This window comes from Gekko japonicus, unplaced genomic scaffold (assembly GCF_001447785.1).
Source record: "Gekko japonicus isolate JY-2015 unplaced genomic scaffold, Gekko_japonicus_V1.1 scaffold1075, whole genome shotgun sequence".
Taxonomy (NCBI): Eukaryota; Metazoa; Chordata; class Lepidosauria; order Squamata; family Gekkonidae; genus Gekko; species Gekko japonicus.
Window position 1 is genome coordinate 424,119 of NW_015169809.1, and position 22,884 is coordinate 447,002.

The window sequence follows — 22,884 nt, forward strand, 5'->3', positions numbered from 1 at the left end:
CCAGTTGGGCCCCAGAGTTTCAAATTGGGCCCCACTGGCTGGCCCTGAGTCTCATAGTTGCTGGGCCTGAGTTATCCTGCCCTCGCATGAAGTCTTGGGTTTGCAATTTTGGGAGAGGGGAGCCTGCCCGCTGGGGGGGGCAGGGCTGTGGAGGCCCCCTAGATTTAGAGGCCCTAGGCTTCAGCCTACTTAGCCTATACATAAATCTGGCACTGGTCAGCATCCTTAACTCTCCTGGTGGTTGCCCCTATACTGTTGATAACAGAGCTAGGTCTTTCCAGAGGAGCAGGACGAACAGCCATTAGCACTCATGTATTACAGGTATGAAAATTTCCCATCTATATTTAAAAATAAAAAAAGAGTGAGAAGCTTCAAGACCTCTTGTAACTTCTGTCTTGCCTTAAAAGAGCTCTCCTTGTTATTTTTTGAGATATTGTCTATTTTGTCTGAAACAGTCCCTAATTGTAGCCATAATACTACTGTAACTGATTTTTAAAACCCTTAAATTTTGGTGGCCATTTTTTTCTTTCAGGAAGCAAAACTGTAGTGGTTTCTGTGTTTATCTCCTGATAATGTTAATAGTTAAACAGTCCAAGAAGACCTTTGAATGCACCACAACTAAGTAAATGGTCATCTCTTTTGTTTCCTATGTAGTGGTCCTATCCTTCTTAACCAGAATTATGTTTAAAATAATAATAATTCCAGATGGTAAATGAACTCTGTTTATTGATCTCTGAGTGTTACTGTTTAATTGGAACTTATGTGTTGCTTTCTCCCTTCAGTCAAGACACCTAAGATGACTAACAATTCATAAAATCATAAAAACATTTAAAGAATCCAAATCTGGCAACAACAACAACAACAAATTTATTAGGCTTTCTCTGTGAGTGAGCTCAGGGCGGTGAACGACAAGGTTTCAGAAATACAACAATCTCATAAATACATATAAATAGATAGTTACATAAAAACCATTAAATAATCTAAAATATACTTCAATCCTTACAGCCCCTGAATATTAGCAACAAAGAGCTATAATCAGTTAAGCTACAGGTAGTTTATATACTGGCCAGAATTTTCAAAAGGGTTTAATCTGAATAAAGTCTCCATAAGTCTCCCCCTCTTCGAGAAGGAAGTTTCATAGACTGGGGTGGCAGCACAGTAAAGTCTCATCTGAGTTCCTGTTAACCTAATCTCAAATGATCCACAGATAGACACAGGAAAGTCCCATCCATTTTAGCACTTAGGTAAGTTAATATAGATGGAGACAGCCTTTTAGGTACTGTTTAGGATTTCAAAATTTATTTATTTATTTGCATTTTTACCCCGCTCTCCCCGCGAATGGGCTCAGGGCGGCTTACGCAGGGGCATAAGCCCATACATAAACAATATAAAACAGTAAAACCATTAAATCACAACAAACAGATAAAGTGCTCCATACAGACAAGATGGTCTCTGAGGATGGTAACCATCATTTCCTTCGGTGAAATTGTCCTGTCGATGGTCCAAGCCAGTCCAGCAGCATCAGTGCCATGCAAATTTATGGCCGTTCTTCCGGGGACCACTCCCAACCCCGTTGTTTCCGTGGTGGTAGTAGTCGTAGAAGTGGCGGCCCCTATATAAAAGCCTGGCGGAAGAGCTCCGTCTTGCAGGCCCTGTGGAACTGCATAAGGTCCCGCAGGGCCCTGATCTCCTCCGGGAGCTTTTTCCACCAGGTGGGGGCCACCACTGAGAAGGATCTGGCCCTGGTCGCAGCAAGCTTTACCTCCTGGGGGCCTGGAATCACCAGGCGATGTTGCGTCCCCGACCAAAGTGCTCTCGGGGGTATGTATGGGGAAAGGTGGTCCCTCAGGTAGGTCGGACCCTGGCCATATAGGGCTTTAAAGGTAAGAACCAGCACTTTGAAGCGGATCCGGTACGCTATTGGCAGCCAGTGCAGCGCTTTCAGCCCAGGCTGGATGTGCTCCCATTTGGGGAGACCCATCAACAGCCTGGCCGCCGCATTCTGCACTAGCTGCAGCTTCCGGATCTGCGGCAAAGGCAGCCCCATGTAGAGAGTGTTACAGTAGTCCAGTCTTGAGGTGACCGTTGCATGGATCACTGTAGCCATGTCCTCGCGGTCAAGGAAGGGAACCAACTGCCGAACCTGCCTACCTGCTCACCTTGATTTGAGCCTGGAAACAGATTCAGAGCTACTAAAGTTGAGGGACAAAACCCAGTGGTCTAATATGTTACTTGTGGTAAGCCAAGCAGGACTCTAAACACTGAATTTTGCTCCCATGGAGATTTCTGAGTTGTCTTGAAAGGTAGCCCAATTTGGAAGTTACCAGTGCATGTGCAACAGTGCCCAGTTCCGCTTTCTCCAGGAGTAGCTACAGCTTGTGAACCAGGCTAAGCTGGTAAAAGACCTAGCAACTTCTATCATTTGTACTTAAATAGAATTTGTAGATGTTGTTCCTTTTAGCACAATTCCAAGTAAGCATCAGGCTAATCCTGTTGTCTGTTTAATCTGTAGCACCTTTTCCATATTATGTGGAGAACATATGACGTTACCTTATAGTGAGTCGGACAATTAGTCTATTTTAGATCAGTATTGTCTAGTCCAACTGGCAGCAGCTCTCCAGGGAGAAAGAGGAAAGTCCCAACACCTGCCACCTGATACCCTGCAGATTGCTGTAGACTGAAACTGGGACCTTACAAAGCATGTGCATGGTCACTGAGCTGCAACTTTTAAAATAATGTGACTATTGTTTTGCTTATCTGAGAAAGATCTGATGTGAAAAGTACATCTCTTGGCATGCATACAAAAGTCTTCCATTCATGGTAGAAAATTAATTGCTCCTAAGGAGAGAAGGCAAAACACTGGGAAGATCCCATTCCTCTTTTAATAGGTAAATGTGTTTTTAGATATTTGCTGTATGTGCATCTGAACAAAATATTATGTATAAAATAAGCTGAGGGGAAATGGTGAAGATAACTTTTAAACACGCTCAAAATCCCTTTCTATCATTTTAGGAAAAGCTTATCCTCCTCAGAGAAATATAATTGTATTTTGTGGCTTTGTGGTATTCTGCTGTTTGATAGTTTTGATACTGTGTTATACAAACTGGATAATATCAAAAGCTGCTGTGTGGCCATGGGTTAGGGCAATGAGAGGGAGCATATTCTTTCTCTTCTCTCCTATTTCCCCAAACAACTCTCACCTTCTGTTCTTCCTCTTCCACTTTTCTTGCTCTTCTGCTTCGCTCTCTTCACAGGGATGTCCTAAAAAAGTAACAAGAAGCAACCTTATGTTCTCATACTCTCCTTCTACAATTAGGATTGCTCCTCATGCAACCGGCTCAGTAGGGCAGAATTACTTGTCACATTAGACCTTATTGTGAATTTCTCCATCTTTTAACATTAGCATTGCCATTTTATAAGGGAAATGCAATGTGGTATTAATAGAAAACCTTTCTCCCAAAAGTGATGTGGCTAGGGATGCTGGGATGCAGCTTTGAATTTGTACAGTGGCTTGCAGAGCTAGCTATGCTGAATGAGTGGAATTATAGGTATGCATAAGGGAATGCTGACAATAAGTTAAAAAAAAATTACTCCAAGATTGTCTTGAAACTTGGGAGTAATGCCCAGGTCATGCTGATTATTATAACTGAGTTCCTTCAGTACCTCTGAGGATTCCTTTGGCAGCTTTGGGTTACCATTATCTGATGTTGGGCAGCTGGTCTGACTCCAGCCCAGAAGACCTGAACCGGGCTCTGCAAGCGGTATCTGGGTGGCTCAGACTGAGTCGGCTAAAGCTGAACCCAGCGAAGACGGAGGTCCTGTGTCAGGGTGGTTCGGGGTTGGGGATCCCTCTCCTTCGATGGGGTGCCTTTGGTGCCAGCACCGGAGGTTAGGAGTTTGGGAGTGCACCTGGATTCCTTCCTAACTATGGAGGCCCAGGTGGCAGCCACTGCCAGGTTGGCCTTTTACCATCTTAGGCTGATTCGGCAGTTGGTTCCCTTCCTCGACCGCGACAACCTGGCTACAGTGATGCATGCAACGGTCACCTCGAGGTTAGACTACTGTAATGCTCTCTACGTGGGGCTGCCTTTGTCGCAAATCTGGAAGCTGCAGCTAGTGCAGAATGCTGCGGCCAGGCTGTTGGTGGGTCCCCCTAGATGGGAGCACATCCGGCCTGTGCTGAAAGTGCTGTACTGGCTGCCAATAGTGTACCAGGTTCGCTTCAAAGTGCTGGTTCTTACTTTTAAAGCCCTATATGGTCAGGGTCCGACATACCTGAGGGACTGCCTCTCCCCGTATATACACCAAAGAGCACTACGGTCTGGGGCACAACATCGCCTAGAGATTCCAGGCCCCAAGGAGGCCTGGCTTGCTGCAACCAGGGCCAGGGCCTACTTTGGCGGCTCATACCTGGTGGAATGAGCTCCCGGAGGAGATCAGGGGCCTGTGGGACCTTGTACAGTTCCGCAGGGCCTGCAAGATGGAGCTCTTCCACCAGACTTTCGATTAGGAGCCGCCACTACCACCATCTCCAATGAACCCGGTTGATAACTGGGAACGGAGTGGCCCTAGGACGATTGCATCTCAGTGGTCGGGATAGATCGGTACCATTGTGCGGGGATGGAGGCAACATCTACTGGACACCATCTTGTCTTAATTTAAGAACAACAGTACTGACCACTTTATGTAATTTTGATACTTATTCGATTTTATCTTGTTTTACTTGGTTTTATCTATTGGCACATGGTGCCCTTGCCTGTTAGCCGCCCTGAGCCCATTTGTGTGGAGGGCGGGGTAGAAATTTAAATAAATAAATAAAATAAATTATGTTGATGGTGGTATGGAATTGTAAGAAATAATCAGGTTCCTTATCCAATTCCAATTTCCAATTTACAGTAACCTTTATTGGCATAACAATAACTTTTTTAAAAAAGATAACAGTACAAATCAGCCCATATGCCAACAAAGAGAAACAGAGTACAGTGATTTGTAACACTGTATACAGTAATAATAATAGAGCAAATTGATAAAAGTTCGGAACAGTAATCTCGAGTATCACAGTAATTAAAACAGTTGCAGTAAGAAGCTTAACTATCCGAAGAGGAATCATAGATATACCTTATCTCTCTCATTCACTCTCCACCTCCTTCCCTCTTCCCTCTTTTCTTTCCTCTTTTTCTTGGCCCCTAAGTACATTTGCCAGGAACTCTGCCACCTGCTCAGTAACTTTGGGGTTTTTATCCCCTAGCAAGAATTCAATACCTCTATTGGTCGTAGCCTTAGAGAGTTGAAGGAGAGGGCTAATCAAGTGTAAACATAGCTGAGTAAACAGCGGGCAGTTTAAGAGGATATGCTGAACAGAGTCAGGTTCTTTGCAGAGACATCTGCAGAATCTTGCCTCATAGGGGATACCCTTGTATCTGCCTGTGACCACGGCCGAGGGAAATATATTGAATCTGGCTAGCATAAATGCTCTGCGTTGAGAAGGGATTGTTAGGCTTGAAAAGTACTGAGCCATAGAGTTTTGTGGGAAAACAAGACCAAGGAAATGGGGGGAACAAGTCCCCTCTGCTCCAGCTTTTATTAACTGTAAATCAATATCCTGAATTCTCCTTTGAATTATTTGGAATATATAGGTTTCATTGGAATTAACCAGGGAGTCTAAGTCAATACCTAAAAAATTATTTTCTCCGTTATTAATTGGGACCATTTAGAAAGATATGGATCAGCAGTTAGAAAAGCGATAAGACTATTTGGAGGAGGTTGAAAATAAAGATGTAACCAATATTTGATGGCAGCAATCCAAGCTCTAGATTCTATGGCATAGAGACCCAACTCAGCACACAAAGTAGAATAACTAACCGAGTTGGGAATGCCAATATAACACAGAAAGATTGCATTAACTCGTTCAACCTTTTTATTAAGGTTCTGAATCTACACAGGAACCCCATACAGTAAGTGGGGAATTACTGTAGCCCGAAAAATCCGTAGGGCAGCTGGGACAAATTGGTTACCTTTTTTATAGTGAAAATGGGTTACAGCAGCCATCTTGTTCTTAGCCAAGCTAAGAGAATGCTTCTGATGCATGGACCATTTTAGATTATAATGAAAGAGAATACCCAAGTATCTAAAAGATTTAACTTGTTCATTTTCTCTTCCATTGATCTTCCAGACAGAACGCCTCCATGATTTAAAAAATACCAACATTTTAGTCCTGTCAAAATTAATAAACAAGGAGTTCTCATTACAGAATGAAATAAATGCTGATAGGGAGCGCTTTAATCCTACTTTAGTTAAAGAAAGAACTGCTGCATCGTCCACATAGAATAAAATAGGAATCAGGGCTGAGTTTAATTTGGGAACGTGTCCATCACTTTTAGCCAAATAGGAAGGGAGATCTGAAAGGAACAAATTAAATAGAGAGGGGGCTAAAACGCAACCCTGCTTTACACCCTTGGTCACAGGAATTTTTTGTGTTAGGGAGCCTCTGTCATCAAATCTAACCTGACAGAGAGATGAAATTTATGCAACAAAAACAGAAGGCATTGGTCAAGATCCAATTTGTGTAATTTTCCCCACAGAGTCTATCGACTGAGTCAATAAATGCAACGTATAACTTGCCTCTAGGTTGCCAGAGATATTTTTCAGCTAAAAAAGATAATGCAACACAGTGATCTAAAGTAGACTGGTTTGTTACAAATTCAATTTGCTCTCTCCCTAGTAAATTATGAGAAGTCATCCATTCAGATAATTTCTTAAGAAGATGTTTAGCATCAATTTCCCCTAGAATAGACAAGAGTCTAATGGGTCTGTAGTTCTCTAGGTTGTTAGGGTCCCATTTTTTGAAAATCGGAATTATTATTATTAGGTTCCTTATCATTATCTAAGACCACCAGAAGTAATCAGAAATGAACGCATCTATATGATTGGATACAGTGTCTTAAATTAAAATGACCATGAAGTGATGGCTGCTGTGTCTGAGGCAATCTCCACTGTAACTCAGAGTGGAACTCAGTTACAGATCTGTTTGCTCCTGTAGGCAGCCGCCTACAAGTGTTTAACAAGTGTTGTCCTTAGAAAGTTTCGTCTTACACTCAGTGCTGGTATAAATGATTAAAGAGGAAGTATGCTTTTTAACAAGTTTGAAGTGATAATTTTGCCCTTCACTAGTGTGAATTTTATATTTTCACACATTTTCTCTGTGATGTGTTGAAGATATTTAGCTACATTTATAGTTTCCAGGGGTGTAGAAACTGGCTGCAGTATTTTCCTGGCTTTTAATGGAATTCCCTTTACATGGCATAGCCATGTAGAGGGATTTGCCAATAAGTAACGGATACATTAAGATGATAGATTCCCAAAGGAAAAAACGAAAACACATGCACACACTATTAATTACAGGGTATAGGCACTATTGGGATTAGAAAGGATTTCTTAAAGCTTACAATTGTGAGATGCATGATAAAACTGATAATCACAGCTGTAAAGGGGTAAAAGGAAATTTCTAGTCTCCCAGTTATGGAGAAAAACTTGAAAATGAAACTAGAATGCTTTTAAAAAGGCCAGAAACTGAAGAGAAACAAAATTAAAGCCAATAGATTGTGGTTAGTTGAACAGATCAAAGAGTATTTTTTATATTGTCAATTTTTGTTTTGAATTTTGAACATTTTGCATGTCAATATATTTAATTCTCAATATGGCACCATCTGGAGATACTTACATCTGGAGACTGGGGCCATGAACAGACAGTACAGAACTTTCTATAACCCTGAGAAAAGCCCCAGATTTGCAGGAAAACATGAAATTAAAAGCAAGTACATGGGGGGGGGGCGTTAAAATCCCACAAGCACCTGTAATTTTAAGAAACAGATGTGTACAGTGGCTTTCGCTAAGCAACCACAACAGGCTTGGCTTCTGTTGAGAAAGGACAGGAGAGGGTGGCAGGCCCAGCAGCAACCACCAGGCATCTTGTGACTACATGATTCAATGCCTCACTCAGGCCAGGCTTTTTGCTACTGCACAACAGCACTACCCCATGAAAGCCAATGTGGTGTAGCAGATTGAGTTCCAGACTATGATGTGGGAGATCCAGGTCTGAACCTCCACTCTGCTTGTTGGGCCAGTCACACACACTAAGTCTAACCAACCTTGTGAGGATAAAATGGAAGAGGAGAATGGTGCAAGACAGGATATAAATGAAGGAAATAAATATACTTGAAGATGGGGGAAAAGATAAAAATATAGGCCTGTTGGTGTGTAGGAAGCCGAGAAGGAAACAGGTATGGTTGCCAAGTCCCCCCAGCATGCGGGAGATCCCCTAGTTTCTGGTGTTCCCCTCCGGTGCCAGCCAGCTGGCCAGTGAGGGAGAGTTACCGCCCCAAATGTGATGTGCCTACATCACCCAGAAGTGAAATAGGTGGATCGGCGACACTCTGGTTTTTGGGCAAAACTCTATAGTAGAATTAGCTGCAAACCATAGAATTTGCCCAAAAACCAGAGTGTCAAACCCCCCCCCCCCAATGTCACTGACATGCTTATGTCATTTCCAAGTGATGTAGGCACAGCTTGCTTCTTCCCTCCCCTCTCCCGGAGCATTCCAGTAATTCCCCTGCTGGCTTGTCGTTTGTACCTGGCAATCCTAGAAACAGGGAAAGTTGAGCATATGGGGTTTACCAGGATGGAAGTGGGAGATATGTGGGGAGGGGGATACAGGAAAAGTGAGGTGCTTCCAGAAAGTCCTTGCATGTCCTCCACTGCTCAAATGGGGCTAGCTCAGCTGGCACTGTGTACCTTGGCCAGAGTTTTCTCAGGGAGAGGCTGCCAGGCAGAGGGAAGGAGAGAAAGCTGAAGACTGGGGTCATATAGAGGTAGGCTGGCTTCTGAGTGCGAAGGAAAGCAGAAAAAAGGGAGAGGCTATGGTGGCTTTCAGGGAAGGAAAAGAGGAGAATGTGGGGGAGGGTAAATGAGATATCCTCCATGAGTCTTTGTGGGTCTCCCACTTATTGAACTCTACTTGCAAATAAGCTGGGGGATGTTTTGGTCCAATTTATCTCTTCTTGTCCTTAGTGGCTCATATACAGGATCCCACTTTTCAGCAGGTGCAGTGTAAAATATATTTATTAAACACCAGGAATTAGAAGTATGAGCTTAACACACAAAATTCAAATCGTGCTCACCTAAAAACACTAGCCACTTTCCTTTGCATAGCGCTCCTGTGGTTATAACCACATGTGTATAAGAATGTTTGGCTGTGGTAAGTCATGTTAATATTGGGAAAGTGCTGTATACGTACTAAGGCTGCAATCCTCCTGGGGGAATGGTGCAGACTGAATTCAGAGTTGCCTGCTTCTGAATGAACATGCATAGAATGGAGCTCCAAATTACATTTCTAATTTTGGATTTAATTCAAAATAATTACTTATAAAATAGTGAATTAGAGTCCTGAATGTGAATTAGAATCAGCTATCAACACAGAGGCATGAATGGGGGTGGGTGTTGTATAGGCCAATTTTATATGCGTTAAATTGTTTTGAGCAGTCGGTATCTGAGTGAGGGAGTGGCTTTGTATTGCCTGGTTTTTTGTAACTCCCAGCTTTTTGTATATGCTGCCACTGCTAATATTTTGAGTTTGTTTTGGCCCACAAAACAAAGACAAGTCCTTTAAACAGATATGTCTAAAGGATAGTGTCTGTCAAATATGTTGATTTGCTTTCCATACATTCTTATCGGCAGTCTAGACGCAATAAGAACACAAGTGAACAGTGTATTGTTTTTTAAAAAAGCAGTTTCCTTCCTTAAACAAAGAGGTTCTCAGTCAGTTTTACGAAAGGATGGGAACAGCATTGCTCCAAAAGGGAGGATGAGAGAGAGAGAGAGAGAACAAAATTATTCTCTTGGTGTCTCCCATATAATCAATAGATAAATAAAATGAACAGTGTTTCAGTAAATATAAAAAACCATCAGCATTGCCTAATAATGTAATCTACTGCAGTTCCAAGTACTTTGGCATTATGTTGCATCTCTTTGTCTTCACAGAAAGCAGGAGCCACTGGGGAAAAACGACCAAGAGGCAGACCTAGGAAATGGGTAAGTTTTCTTTATGTTCCTCAGGAGACAACTTTAAGGAAGGCTAATTGATTTAAGTTTATTTTAATGAAATGGTCAATATAGCAGAATCTGTCAGGCAACCCACCTCTGATAAAACCTGGGCCTGTGAATGTTGCAGGTAACAAAGTTCCAGTTGGAGGGGACCATGGGGCAAGGAAGAGAGAGCCACATAATAAATATAAACTAGTTAAGTGATACTTAAAAACTTGTTCCTTTTCTGGACCTAAGAACACTTTACCTGTTTTCTGGAGACGTCCCTGGCTCTGGTGGAGAGGTGTATTCTGAAGTTCTGTGTTTCCCAGTGCACATGGGCTTGATTTGGATCAGGACCATTCTGAGTGGAGAGAGGAGGCCTAGGCTTCCCCCTGTTCTCTTTGCCCTACCTGTAAGGGCCCCAAGTGCAAACTGAACTTGTCCTGGTAATGGAAACCTGATGTGTAGCTTAGGGGTCACCAACTGTTTTCGACCTACTTCTGAGTATTGAACAATGTCCTCAGCTACTTGCCCTCCCTCCCGGCATGTTACTATGTTTTGTTTGGTGCCAGAAACAGAATGTGGATTAGGATACACACCAGAAATGAAACCATCAGCTAAGCATCACAGAGAAATATCATTTGGGGGAAAAAAACTTTTAAAAAAGCCTAGAGCCAATCTTTTTGTGATTTCTCCTGGGTCTTTGAGTGGATACATGATCTATCCTGTAGCAGCTGACAAGCTACCAGTAGGGCACATGTTACTTGTTGGAGACCCCTGGAGCAGCTCATCAGTACCGATGTAGCTCCAAGTGGGCAAATCACAGCTCCTCCCCTGGCCATTTCTGGTTGGCAAAATGGTACAGAGAGGGAGCCTAAGCCCCCTCTTTACATGCACTGTGGCCCCAATCCAAATTGGTGCTTTGTGTGTTTGGGAAGCAAAGAATTTCAGAGTGCTCCCTTCCACCTGACTCAGGGCTGTCCTGGGGGGGGGGGCACATAGTGTGTCAGTAGGCTATGAGAGTGACATCCCCAGTGGACTGAAGAAGGTGTACAAGACTCCCTTTACCTTTCTGCCTAAGAGGCAGTACTGAGCACACAGCAACTGCTCTTCCTCCTCTTCCTACCTGATTCCTTCCACTGCTGCCAGCCCCTTCTCCTAGATGGAGCCTCTTGACATGGGATTCCCTCTGCTCTCATTCTCCCGGCAGTGGTGAAAGGGACAGGAAGGGAGCCCCAAGTGAGCTCTGCAACAGCAGCTAAAGAAGGCATTGGGTCAGAGGAGGCCTTGGAAGTGTAGTCCCGCAGTGATCTCTCACTTGTGACCCACAAAAGTGTAGAACAGTCCTGAGTGAATTTATGAAAGAGTTAAAGCAAGTAATCACAGCTTTCTACATTTAGGGTTATTCATTTCAAGACACTTTACTACTATTTGCTGGGACAGACTGTTTGTGTGAGCCTTATCACCATGAATGGGCTTTGCGCTCTCTCTCTCTCTCTCTCTCTCTCTCTCTCTCTCTCTCTCTCTCTCTCTCAGGGTGACACAGATAATTTGTTGGGTAATTCAGTTACAAAGGTTAAAGTGTTGGTTTTATCAGGAATTGGAAAGTGATTATGAAAGATGATAAAATTCAAATGTGGTATATGCAAGATAAGGTTTAAAAACAAAAGCTCCTTTGTCTCTGTCATAATGTTCTGTGGTTTCTAGGAAACACCCCACCCCAAAGAAACGAAAACGCATTGGCAAACTTCTACCAACACTATACTGATTTATTGATCCTGCCTAGGCCAACTCAGTATGCTAGTTTAGGCAGGGCTGGGCCCAACTGAAATGAATTTGCACCTGCAGGATACCTTGCTTATCTAAGTCAGTGTCTGAGATAAAACCTGCACTTCCCATGACCCCCATGCAGCATGAGGCACCTTTCAAAGCAGGGACAGTGTGAGGCACACAGAACAAATGCAAGAAATACACTGATACACATTCCTTCCCACACATGGAAGGGATAATACCTAGGCCTGATTCACACAGATATGTGGGAAATGAAGTGGCAATTAGATGGCAGACCTGAGGTGATAGAATGGTTTGAAGTAGTTCAGATGGAAGATCATGGAGGATCAAACGTTTAAATGCTTCGCTATGTTAAAAATTTGCCACACATAGAAAACCAGCAAAGCAAGGAAAGAGAGGGGACAATACTTCTTTGCTGTGAAAGGTTTCAGTCCCCATGGGATTTTTTGAGGAAAGACTGGTCAAATCTGGACTCTAGCACCTGCAGTCTGAAGTAGTGCCGTTCATTCTACTACCTCAAGGCTTTGCCATCTCATGTGAACTCGGCCTTAGACAATACACCGCAGCATTGACTGGTTCCAGCTCTGCTTCTGTACTCTCTGACTTCAGTGCACATGTGGGAAGACCTCATTTCTACCTCGTTCTTTTATTGCCACAGTGGCCATGGCTTTAGCTGAGTTTAGCTGATGAGCGTTTACCTCATCTCTACAGTGGATAAGTGAAAGTCCTATGGATTCTGGGATGAGCTGGGTACTTCAAAGAGGAAACTTCTCCAGTGTGCCAAATAATATATGGACAGAAGGGACAGCAGCCAGAATCCAATTGACATGTTAGTTTATCTTGGGACTGGCATACATTATGCTCAGAGGCTGGTTCCACTTTCTGTTGCTGGGGACAGTTTATCCTCAAAGTGAGAAATGTCATTCTTTTCCCCTGTATTAACCAGACATTAAGTATTGGCAATATTTTTGAGAGTAGCATTGTAGCCTTAGGTTAAGATGACAGTTTTGAAGATCCAGTGAGGGTTAAGTCAATGCATTGGACCCACCTTATACCCACCTAGGATTACCCACTGTTTGGAGAGAAAAAAAGTCCTGTTCTTTTTAAAATAACTCAGTAGGATTTTATTAGGTGATTTTTGTTTACCATCATATAGCAAAACGCTTCAGCTGCTCATTCCTACTCTTTAAACCTTTATTAAAGAGACAGGACATTCTTCTCCAGGCCTGTTGACAACCCTGTGCTGAGCTCCACGGGTCTTATGTATTTTTGTACTCAGATTTTTATTTCACATCCAGGTTGCTCTGGGCAATGAACATGGTTTTTCCATTTTATCTACAACATCTGTGAATTAGGTTACATGGAGGGGTATTCCCTAGTGAGCTTTATTGCAGAATGGAGATCTGAACCATGGTTTCTTCAGTCCTAGTTTGGCAGTCTAACAGCTAGATTTGAGTCCAGTAGCACCTAAGAGACCAACAAGATTTTTGGGGGCTCATAACCCCAAACTCTTATTGGTCTCTAAGGTGCTACTGGACTTGAATCTAGCTGTTCTACTGCAGACCAACATGGCTACCTTCTGAAACTGACTACCACTAGCTTTTTAATGTTTTCAGTAAAAGTTTGAAGAGGTTCTTCGTGTTGTAGCCCCAGATTTAATATCTTTTCTGAAGAAAAAGTAGTTAGAGTAATAGGTAGATTTTACAATCTATCTATTTTGGTTTGGATTACAGGTATTTATTTATTTATTATTTGTATTTATAGCCTGCCCATCCCACCCAGGTAGAATAACAGTAAAAAATTAATATAGATTCAGGTGAGTAGCAGCAGAACAAAGTCTGAGTCTAGTGGCACCTTTAAGAGCAACAAAGTTTTATTCAAGGTATAAGCTTTCATGTACACACACACTTCTTCAGATACATTGAAATGGAAGGTTATGCTGAAAATAGATCTGGATGCGAAGGAACCTCTAGGTCAGGGGTGTCGAAATCATTTGTTATGAGGGCCAGAGCTGACATAAAGGAGATGTTGTTGGGCTGGGCCATGTGTGTCATAAAATGTAATGCCAGGTAGCAGAGATATAAACTTTATAAAGGACACAGGCAAACATTTAAAGATTTTTAAACTTTAAATAAAACATGCTTAAAACACTAGCACTTGCAATATTTTGTCTATTTAACAGTTTCTGATAACTGACACCTCCTGCTCTGAATTATTGCATCAAAATGTCTGTGCTGTAGCAATCTTGAGTATGCTGTTAAGGTGTGTATCTGTAAGCTGCAAACCTTTTGATTTATTGACATTCATTACAGAAATCTCATGCTCAGTGTTCTGAGCCTAGGACACAGGGGAAAACATGAAATGGCTGGGTATTGCGAGCTTTTGTACATAAGTTGCTTCATGTGCTGGTCAAGAACAAGAAAAGGCATCCTGACACAGACTGAGGGCTATGTGTTTGTCTACAAAAGGAAATGTGCTGGGTGAACTTGGTCTGGACATACATTCTCAGCCTAATCCACCTCACTGGCTTGTTGTTATTCCTCCTTTAAAATAGTTTGCATTACTTTCTTACTGAGAAAGACTAGGTCATGAGGGCATGAATACAGTGAAAAGGGGGAGAGAACCTAGTTGCACCCAGGAGAGTTCTGGCATAAGGAGCCCAGCAAAACACACACACACACACACACACACACACACACACACAGAATAAGGAACCAAACAAAGTACACACACACTGTAGCAAGGCATACAAAAGCTCATACCTTGAACAACACTTTGAACAGAGCCGGAGGTTTTTATTCTGCTTAAGCAGAGACTTATTGATATAGAACTGCAAGAGCTCAGAGCTCTTGCTTCCAGTAGGTGCTCCTCAGTTAGATGGGCCTATCCACTCTCTGGTGCTCCACCACAATATTTTTTCTCCCTGATATCACCGCAATTGTGCAGAGCTTACATGCTAGCACGGTTCAATGTGCTCCCCTCTGCTATTCTTGAGGGGAGATATAAGAAAATCCCTTATGCAATTAGATATTGCGAATGCAATAAGAGAGAAATAGAAACAGTTGAGATGTACTTTTACGTTGTAATTTGCTAAACGACATTCAAGCAAAATTTCTGGAAGTCCCCCTTAGCAAGGTAGCATGCCAATCGGACGGAAGCAAGCTACATTACCTCCTTACTTCTCGAGATTCGGAGATTATTGAATTGACTGCCAAGTTCTTTTATGGTCTTATAAAACGGAAAAATGTCCGTGATCATTCTAATTGAGTTCAATGAGTTTGTATAATTTAATTCAAGGTTTCGCGGTTGGGCAAAATTTTTATCTTGCTATAATTTAAGCTCATATAAATAGACATATCTTTGTAATACTTTTAGAAGTTATCTATTTTCCACAAATTTTATAGGATTGTTTTACCCTAATGGCAACTGTTTAATATTTTATGCCAATAAAAGGTATTTGTTGTTGTTGTTGTTGAACAACACTTTGTTGGTCTTAAAGGTGCCTGGTATTTCTCCTGTGCGATTGAGGCAGCCCAGCAAAGCAAAGTCTCCCTCATTCCCTTGCTCCCTTCAGGGAGGATCCTCAGTCAGTGGAAAGAAAGAAAGGCTTCCCTTTGTCTCCTGTAGGATTGAGGCAGCCTGGCCAGTTCCCTCCCTCCCCCTGGGAGGAGGGGGGTGAGGAGCCTCAGCCAGTTCTTTACCAGACTGTCTCAATTGCACAGGAGAGGCTTGCCTATCTATTTGTCCTGTGTGATTGAGAGAGTCTGGTAAAGCAAGCTGTGACGTGGCAGCAGCAGCAGAACTGGAAAAGGAAGCAGAAAACATTTCTGCCCTCGGGCTGCATGTTTGACATCCCTGTTCTAGGATAAGATGACCCATGGAAACGTAAATTACCAGTTCATACATATAGGTGTGCAGAAAATTACCATAAGCATAATAAATGATGCTTAACAGATGCAAGGACCAAACTGGAATAACAAGTTTAGTTTATACGGTCACCATTTGCTTAGGTTTAATTCCTGGAGGAAATTATATTGGAATTAGGGTTTTTTAAAATCCAATACATTTACAGCTAGCATTACACTGTTATTAGAGATCATGGGGATTTTTTTGTTTTTAAAAATAATCCTTAGGTTGGGTCAAAAAGTGCAAAATTACATGTGGCAGGTATTTTAGTAAATCTGCAATCTTCTTTTGTGAGTGTAGGATTTGTCTTATGTTGTTCATCAAACTGCAAAGTATTATTTCTGCTGTTTCCTTCAATATGTTCATGCAGAGATGTATTAGCTAACAGAACTCTGTAAAACTTGTGGTAGCCAAGTCTTTCTGCCAGTTCAAATTAAGAATGTTGCATCTGGTTTTTCACATTTTGTAAAGTGTAACTAAATCAATTGATACAATAGAATATTTTGTTTTATTTAAAAAGTTTTAAAAGACAGCCTGAAAAAGAAATTAAAAATAAAATAAAATTACAATTCTCTTGAAAAGTGATTGGTGAAAATAAGGCCCTTTAAAAATAAGCTGTCTTGTACAATATCAAGAAGCCACACACAGAGACCGACATGTCAAGCATTGATTAGGAAGTCTTACATCTTAATCAATATTTGAAGTCAGTCATTTTGTTTCAAATGAGTAAATTTGCTATTTGCCTTTTACTCCTAATCTAAACATGCTGCAAAATTTTACTTTTAATGCACTGGATCATAGCAATTGATTGCAATGGCTAAAGGTATGCTTCTGGTCACAGATCCTTTTCTTATTTTATATAATTGATTTATTCATCCAAAGACAGCATATGCTGCCATTCTACCTTAATGGGGTCATTCATGATACCTTACAGGTGCATTAAAAACCATATAGAACAAAGAAGACATTGATAAATGACAGAAATGGTGAAACAGCAACAGTAAACAAAACCAGTAAGAACTGATTGAATGTGACTCTTTAGTGTTAAGATGTACTATATGATATTAAAAAACCCTGCACATGCCAGGAATGCTAATGATGATGTCTGAATTTCCTGCACATCCAGTTGCAATAATCACAATCAGCTTTATCACTATTGAATACCTGTTGACTGTGTATATGTGTGTGTAAGCCATTTCCTTTTTCATCCCTCTGCCTTAGTGCACAGCCCAGTGCTGTATACAAAAATGTGTGAACTGGAAACTAGTAGGAAAGCTTATAGGATAGAACCTATTTATTGCCTACCTTTCCTTAACTTTCAAAACACTGAATGCAGGTCCAATAATCTCCATTTTATAGCAATGAGTAACACTAACGTGGGTGAAAATAGCCAGTTGCTTCCCTGATACAAGGCAAAACCACTTGAAATGTAAATTCTCCAACTTGCTGATACGATTTGGTCTTTTAAAGGGCCCAATTACAGAAAATCTTCAATAATATCCAGGTAAAAATATTAAGTGAGTCTGAAAAATTACTAATGAGAATGCTGCAGCTCAGTTATTATTGGGAGCTAGGCAGAGCATGCATATCACTCCCATTTTGCAGTTTCCCCATTGTCTGCCTATCAGTTACTAGCAGAATTCAAGGTATTAACTATCACCTATATTCTCCCCAATGTTCCACCATGACAGCTTTGCTCATCAGAGTAGGGCCTTCTGCTGGTGCCACCCTGCAAATGTGCAAAATCAACAACTGCCTGTACACTTGCATTCTCTGTTGTGGCTTGCATCTTATGTACTGGCCTGATTAAATAGCATGAATACCCAGAATAGCATTTTAAGAGGCAGCACAATCATATGTATCTCCTGCCATAAAGGTGGACCTGTTTGAGCTTTCTGTGAAGATGTTACTTCTTGTTCATCTTTGGTCTTCTGTGCAGTCCCACATTAGAAACTATGCTTGCGCAGGCCAACCACTGGAGAATTCCTTCCCAGCTTTTATCTCTCTCCATGTCTAAAGCTGAAGGGGGGAGTCCCTCCCTGGAGCCGGAGGTGTGTTTTCCCACCCAAACAGTCAATGTGCTCCTGGGAGGGGCCCCCTTTCCCTCTTTCAGTTCTCTTTTTGCTGCCATTGAGCAAAGATGTGCTATCCACCTTCTCTCTTTCATCTTCTTATGTCACAGAAAGCATTGTTCAAGAAATGTCCCCAGTGTGGGACAAAAATGACCCATTCTGATGGACATTCCTTGCCATAGGAAGCTCCCCCGCCCCCGGTAGGGAAAATGGTTGAGACTGCAGCAGGTGCAGGGCAGTGCTGACAACCTGGCAGCCTCCCTGGAAGCTGTCGGAGAAACAAAGGAGCAGCTGCCTGAATTGTAATAGGAACCCCCCCTGGTTGGGGGGGGGCAAGGGGAAGGAAGTGTTTCCTCTAAGCTGAGTTAGTGTGAGCTAGTTCACAGTATTTTAGCCTCTGGCTCACACATTTTTGTCTTAGTTCAGGAAGGATGGCTGCAGAGCAAACTAATTTATGCAGTAGCCAAATTGCTCGCTCACAACTTTAATGCCAGTAGCTCACAAAGTAGAATTTTTGCTCACAAGACTCCACAACTTAGAGGGAACATTGATTGAGGCCTCAGGCTCAGGCCCTCAGAGGAGCCCCCTCCCCTGGGATAGCAGAGAGGATCAGATGGGGGGAGCAACAAACCCTGCTCTACCCAGCGTGTCCTCCTGATCGTGGAGTTCATCTTCTCTGCTTATACCTCCCTCACTATTCTGGGGACAGAAGGAGTAATCAGGGTTGTCCTGGCAGGAAGCAGCAGGCAACTGCTAGGGGAATGGGAGGAACAGGGAAAGGATGGCGACCAAGTGGTTCCCCCACTCATTGCTTTCTATGTCCCTTTCCTTCTCTTTTCTATATCTTCCCTTATCAATTGAGAGACTCCAGGGATGGCAAATAAAGCAGGCATAGCCAGCTCCCGTGCCCCACTCAGCACAGACACTCACTATTCTGGGGACAGAAGGAGTCATCAGGGTTGTCCTGGCAGGAAGCAGCAGGCAACTGCTAGGGGAATGGGAGGAACAGGGAAAGGATGGCGACCAAGTGGTTCCCCCACTCATTGCTTTCTATGTCCCTTTCCTTCTCTTTTCTATATCTTCCCTTATCAATTGAGAGACTCCAGGGATGGCAAATAAAGCAGGCTCAGCACAGCTCCCGTGCCCCTAGGATATCTACATCCCTTTGTATACAAGATTCCCCGATGGAAAATCAGGATATTGATATTGACCTATCTGAAGAGGAGGCCTGGGCAAATCTCCTCTCCTGGCTGAAAAGCGAGATGAGAAGAGAATTCAGAGACATGGTAAAGGGCCCAAGCAGGATCCTAACACGATACCCCTGTCCCCACCACAGGGGAGGCAGCAAAAGAAGTCAGGAGGAGTGGGGGGGGATTCAACCTCCAGCGCTTCTCTCTTACCTCCAGAGAGGGGAGGTTGTCCCTGAGGGAGCACAGCCCACTTCTCAGTGCTCAGTAAGGGGACTCATACTCTGGAACCTCATCTTCTGACAGAGAAGAAGGGGAGTTATCAGAGGAGGAGAAGGAGGAGATAGTGCCAGCCACACAAACAAGGCTGTTCCCTCCAGAATGGTTGGCCAGGCTATTTCCAAAGGCCTTGGGGAAGGGCTGTGGCTCAGGGCTGCAGTGTCTGCTTTTACATACAGGTTTAATTTCCTGCATCTCCACTTAAAAGTACTGGGTAGGAAGTGAAGTGAAAGACCTCAGCCTGAGACCTTGGTGAGCTGCTGCAAGCCAGAGTAGAGAAGACTGGCCTTGACAGACTAATCATCTGGCTCAGTATAAGGCAGCTCCACTCTGGCTGTCTTCTTCCCCAGTTTCAAGATTAAACTGTCAGTGGTGGATGTCCCAGTTACCAGCCTAGCTTCCACATTGGTACTCCATATAAAAGCAGAAGGCCTACCCAAGGACCACCGTGACAAATGAATTGAGCAGCCACTCCATAGGGACTTCGAGGCATCAGCCTGCTCCCTAAGAGCACCAAGCAGTGAACTCATTGTTTGCCAGAGCAAATTTTGGGGCCCCAGCCCTGGCCTCGGCTACCAGCAAGATGCAAAAGGAGTCCAAAGACGCGCTCAGGAAAACAGAGCTGGCAACAGCCTTCACTGCTGACGCCTCTCCGGATACTCTGCAACATTCAGTTAGGGCAACGGCATGCAGTGTGGCATCCAGGAGGAACACATGGTTTAGAAGAGGGTACGTGGACCCATCTGCTGAAGCTAGTTTGGTGTAGTGGTTAGGAGCACAGACTCTAATCTGGGAGAACCAGGTTAGATCCCCCCACTCCTCCACATGCAGCAACTGGTGTGACCTTGGGTCTGTCTCAATTCTCTCAAAGCTGTTCTCTCAAGAGCAGTTCTTGAAATAGCTCTCTCAGCCCCACCTACCTCACAGGGGGTCTGTTCTGGGGAGGGGAAGGGAAAGGAGATTGTAAGCCCCTCTAAGATTCCTTCAGGTAGCGGAGGGTGGGGTGCAGAGCCAATCTCTTCTTCTTGGACAACAAAGCCTACCAGGATTCCAGAGCACCCAAGAAGGGAATGTCAGCCTGACTGTCCTGAAGCAGGGGAACACTCAGGAATAGGAGAACGGTTGCAGCAGTCTCTACCACATTGGCAAAAGATAGTGAATGACAAATGGGTGCTGGACACAGTAACCAATGGTTATTCTTTGGAGGTAAACACTGTCTTACCTGACTGCTTCATACAGATCCCGAGGATGGTCAGCAAAGAAACACAAGCTCTTGGAGGGAGCCATACAGCACCTGCTGGATATCGGGGCCATAGAGTGGGTTCCAGATCCCCAAAAGGCTTGGGGAGCGTACTCAATCTTCTTCATGGTGGCAAAGAAGAACTGTGATGTCGGGGCATGCTGGACCTGAAGTAGCTGAGCAGGCACATAAGGTCCTGGAGATGCTGAAATCCATCCTCCTAACCATTCAGGAAGGGGATTTCCTGACATCCACTGATCTCTGTGAGGCCTACTGGGATGTCCCGATTCGAGAACCACACCGCAGGTTTCCGGGCATCGACTATGACGGAAACTGCTTCCAATAAAGGGCTCTTCCATTTGGCCTGAGGTCCACTCCCACAGTGTTCACCAAGATATTGGTGGTCGTCATGGTGCACCTGAGGCTGCTCCCATATTAGACAATATTCTGGTCAAATCATCATCCTTCCAACAGAGTGTGGAGGCCTTAGCTCGGATGGTGAACACCCTCAGGGAGTATGGCTTTGTGGCCAACCTGGAAAAGAGCAATCTCCACCAAGATAGATACAATAAGGGACAGAGGCTTCCTTGTGCAAGGAAACTGACCAAGGAATGTTCTGGAGCTCAGGGCTTCCAGGCTGGGCCTGATGGGGGTCAGTGAGCTCCTATCAGGTCACCACATCCTGATGCAGATGGACATTATGACAACCAAATTAATACATAAAGGGGAGGAACCAGGTTCACAGCACTGCACAACGAACCAAAGAGACTGAGAGGGCAGAGGTCCACGTACAGCCCATGAAGGCAGGACATGCTGTGGGACAGGACAGCATTCTGGCAGATGGACCGAGCATACAAATACTAAGCCATTTGGTATGGGTGCGGTGCAAGGCAGTTTCCATCAAGTCTGCAACAGGTTTGGGAGGATGGAGATAGATCTGTTGACCACAGACCAGACTCTCCAAGTACAAAGATTCATGTAATGGACAAGATGTCCTCAGGCGGCAAAAATCGATGCAATAAGTGGCATATGGCCCCAAGGCCTACCCTATGCCTTCCCTCTAACACTGTTGACACACAGGGTGACCCAGACACTGCCAAAACGAAGGGCAGAGGTAGTTCCAATCACAAGAAGGCCCAGTTTTTCAGGACCAAAACAGGCTGGACATAGCAGAGCTCTGGTGGCTACCCCGAAGGGTGGACTTGTTGACGCAGAGATTGAAGTGACACACTCAGCCGGCCCTTTGAACCTCACAGCCTGGAGGCTGGTGCTAAACCCTTTGTCTAGCCCATCTTGGAGAAGGGATAGGGCCCCCTTGACTGGTACCTTCAAGGGCTCCAAGCATGAAAACCTGCCAGGTAGCATTATACCTCTATTAGTGGATCCTTTCCTAGAGGCTAGCATGGCTCTGTGTACCCCAACTTTGTTGTTTCCGCTCAGGAATGGAGGCAGATTCTAATGAAAGATTACATATTTTTGTCAGGAGATCTACAAGTTCACATTTAAGTTCTTTCAGAACTCTTGGATGTATGCCATCTGGGCCTGGTGATTTATCAGTTTTTAAGTTTATCTGTCATAGGACATCCTCTCTCGTCACCTCAATCTGACTCAGGTCTTTCATCACCCCTCCTGAAATCTAGCAGTCTAAATTTTTCCTCCAGGACCTTATGACTGCATTTCCCCACATTGTTGGTGACAACATGTACCACGACCACTGGCTCCTCCCCAGCACTGTCAACCAGCCTATCTATAACATGCATAATGTTTGCTACCTTCACACCAGGCAGGCAAGTCACCATATTGTCAGTATGTGGGTTTGCCACCCAGCTGTCTACCTGCTTGTGAATAAAAAAAACGAGCCCTCTTCCCTCCCTGCCCAGGGATGGTTCCTTGGTGTGAAGGGATACCCATTCACCAACTGAAGAAGAGGTCCCTTCTGAGGGCACATTCCCCTTATCCTCAGCATGGTGCCCTGTTTCCTCTCGGCCCTCATGCTCCCTGACAGTGGCGGGGCTGCCATTTTCAGAGTGGGACATATTTAACAAGTCCCCAAGAGTCTTCTCCATGCACGTAACTGACTGTCTCTGCTTCTCCAGGTCAGCCACATTGGCCTCAAGGGTGCAAACTCATTCCTTGCACCGGGCACACACCCAAGACTTCTGTCCAGTGGGCAGATAGTCATAAATGTGACACTCCTTGCAAAACACTGGATAGTCCCCAACTCCCTGCTGGAATTCTGCCTTCAGAATTGTTTTTTAATTTTTTAAAATAATTATATAGAATCCCCCTTTTAAAACCCTTCACATTTATGTGGCTCTACTTGCCTTAC

The 22,884-nt window shown here is 43.8% G+C and overlaps 1 protein-coding gene across 1 annotated transcript in view; it reads left to right on the plus strand.

Moving 5' to 3' along the window:
• The window catches only part of HMGA2 (high mobility group AT-hook 2), a 41,868-nt gene that overhangs the window by 15,655 nt on the left and 3,329 nt on the right, over window positions 1–22,884 (plus strand). The window contains exon 3 of the mRNA XM_015417145.1: window positions 10,036–10,086. Coding sequence (XP_015272631.1) covers window positions 10,036–10,086 — 51 coding nt within the window. The remainder of the gene's footprint in view (window positions 1–10,035; window positions 10,087–22,884) is intronic.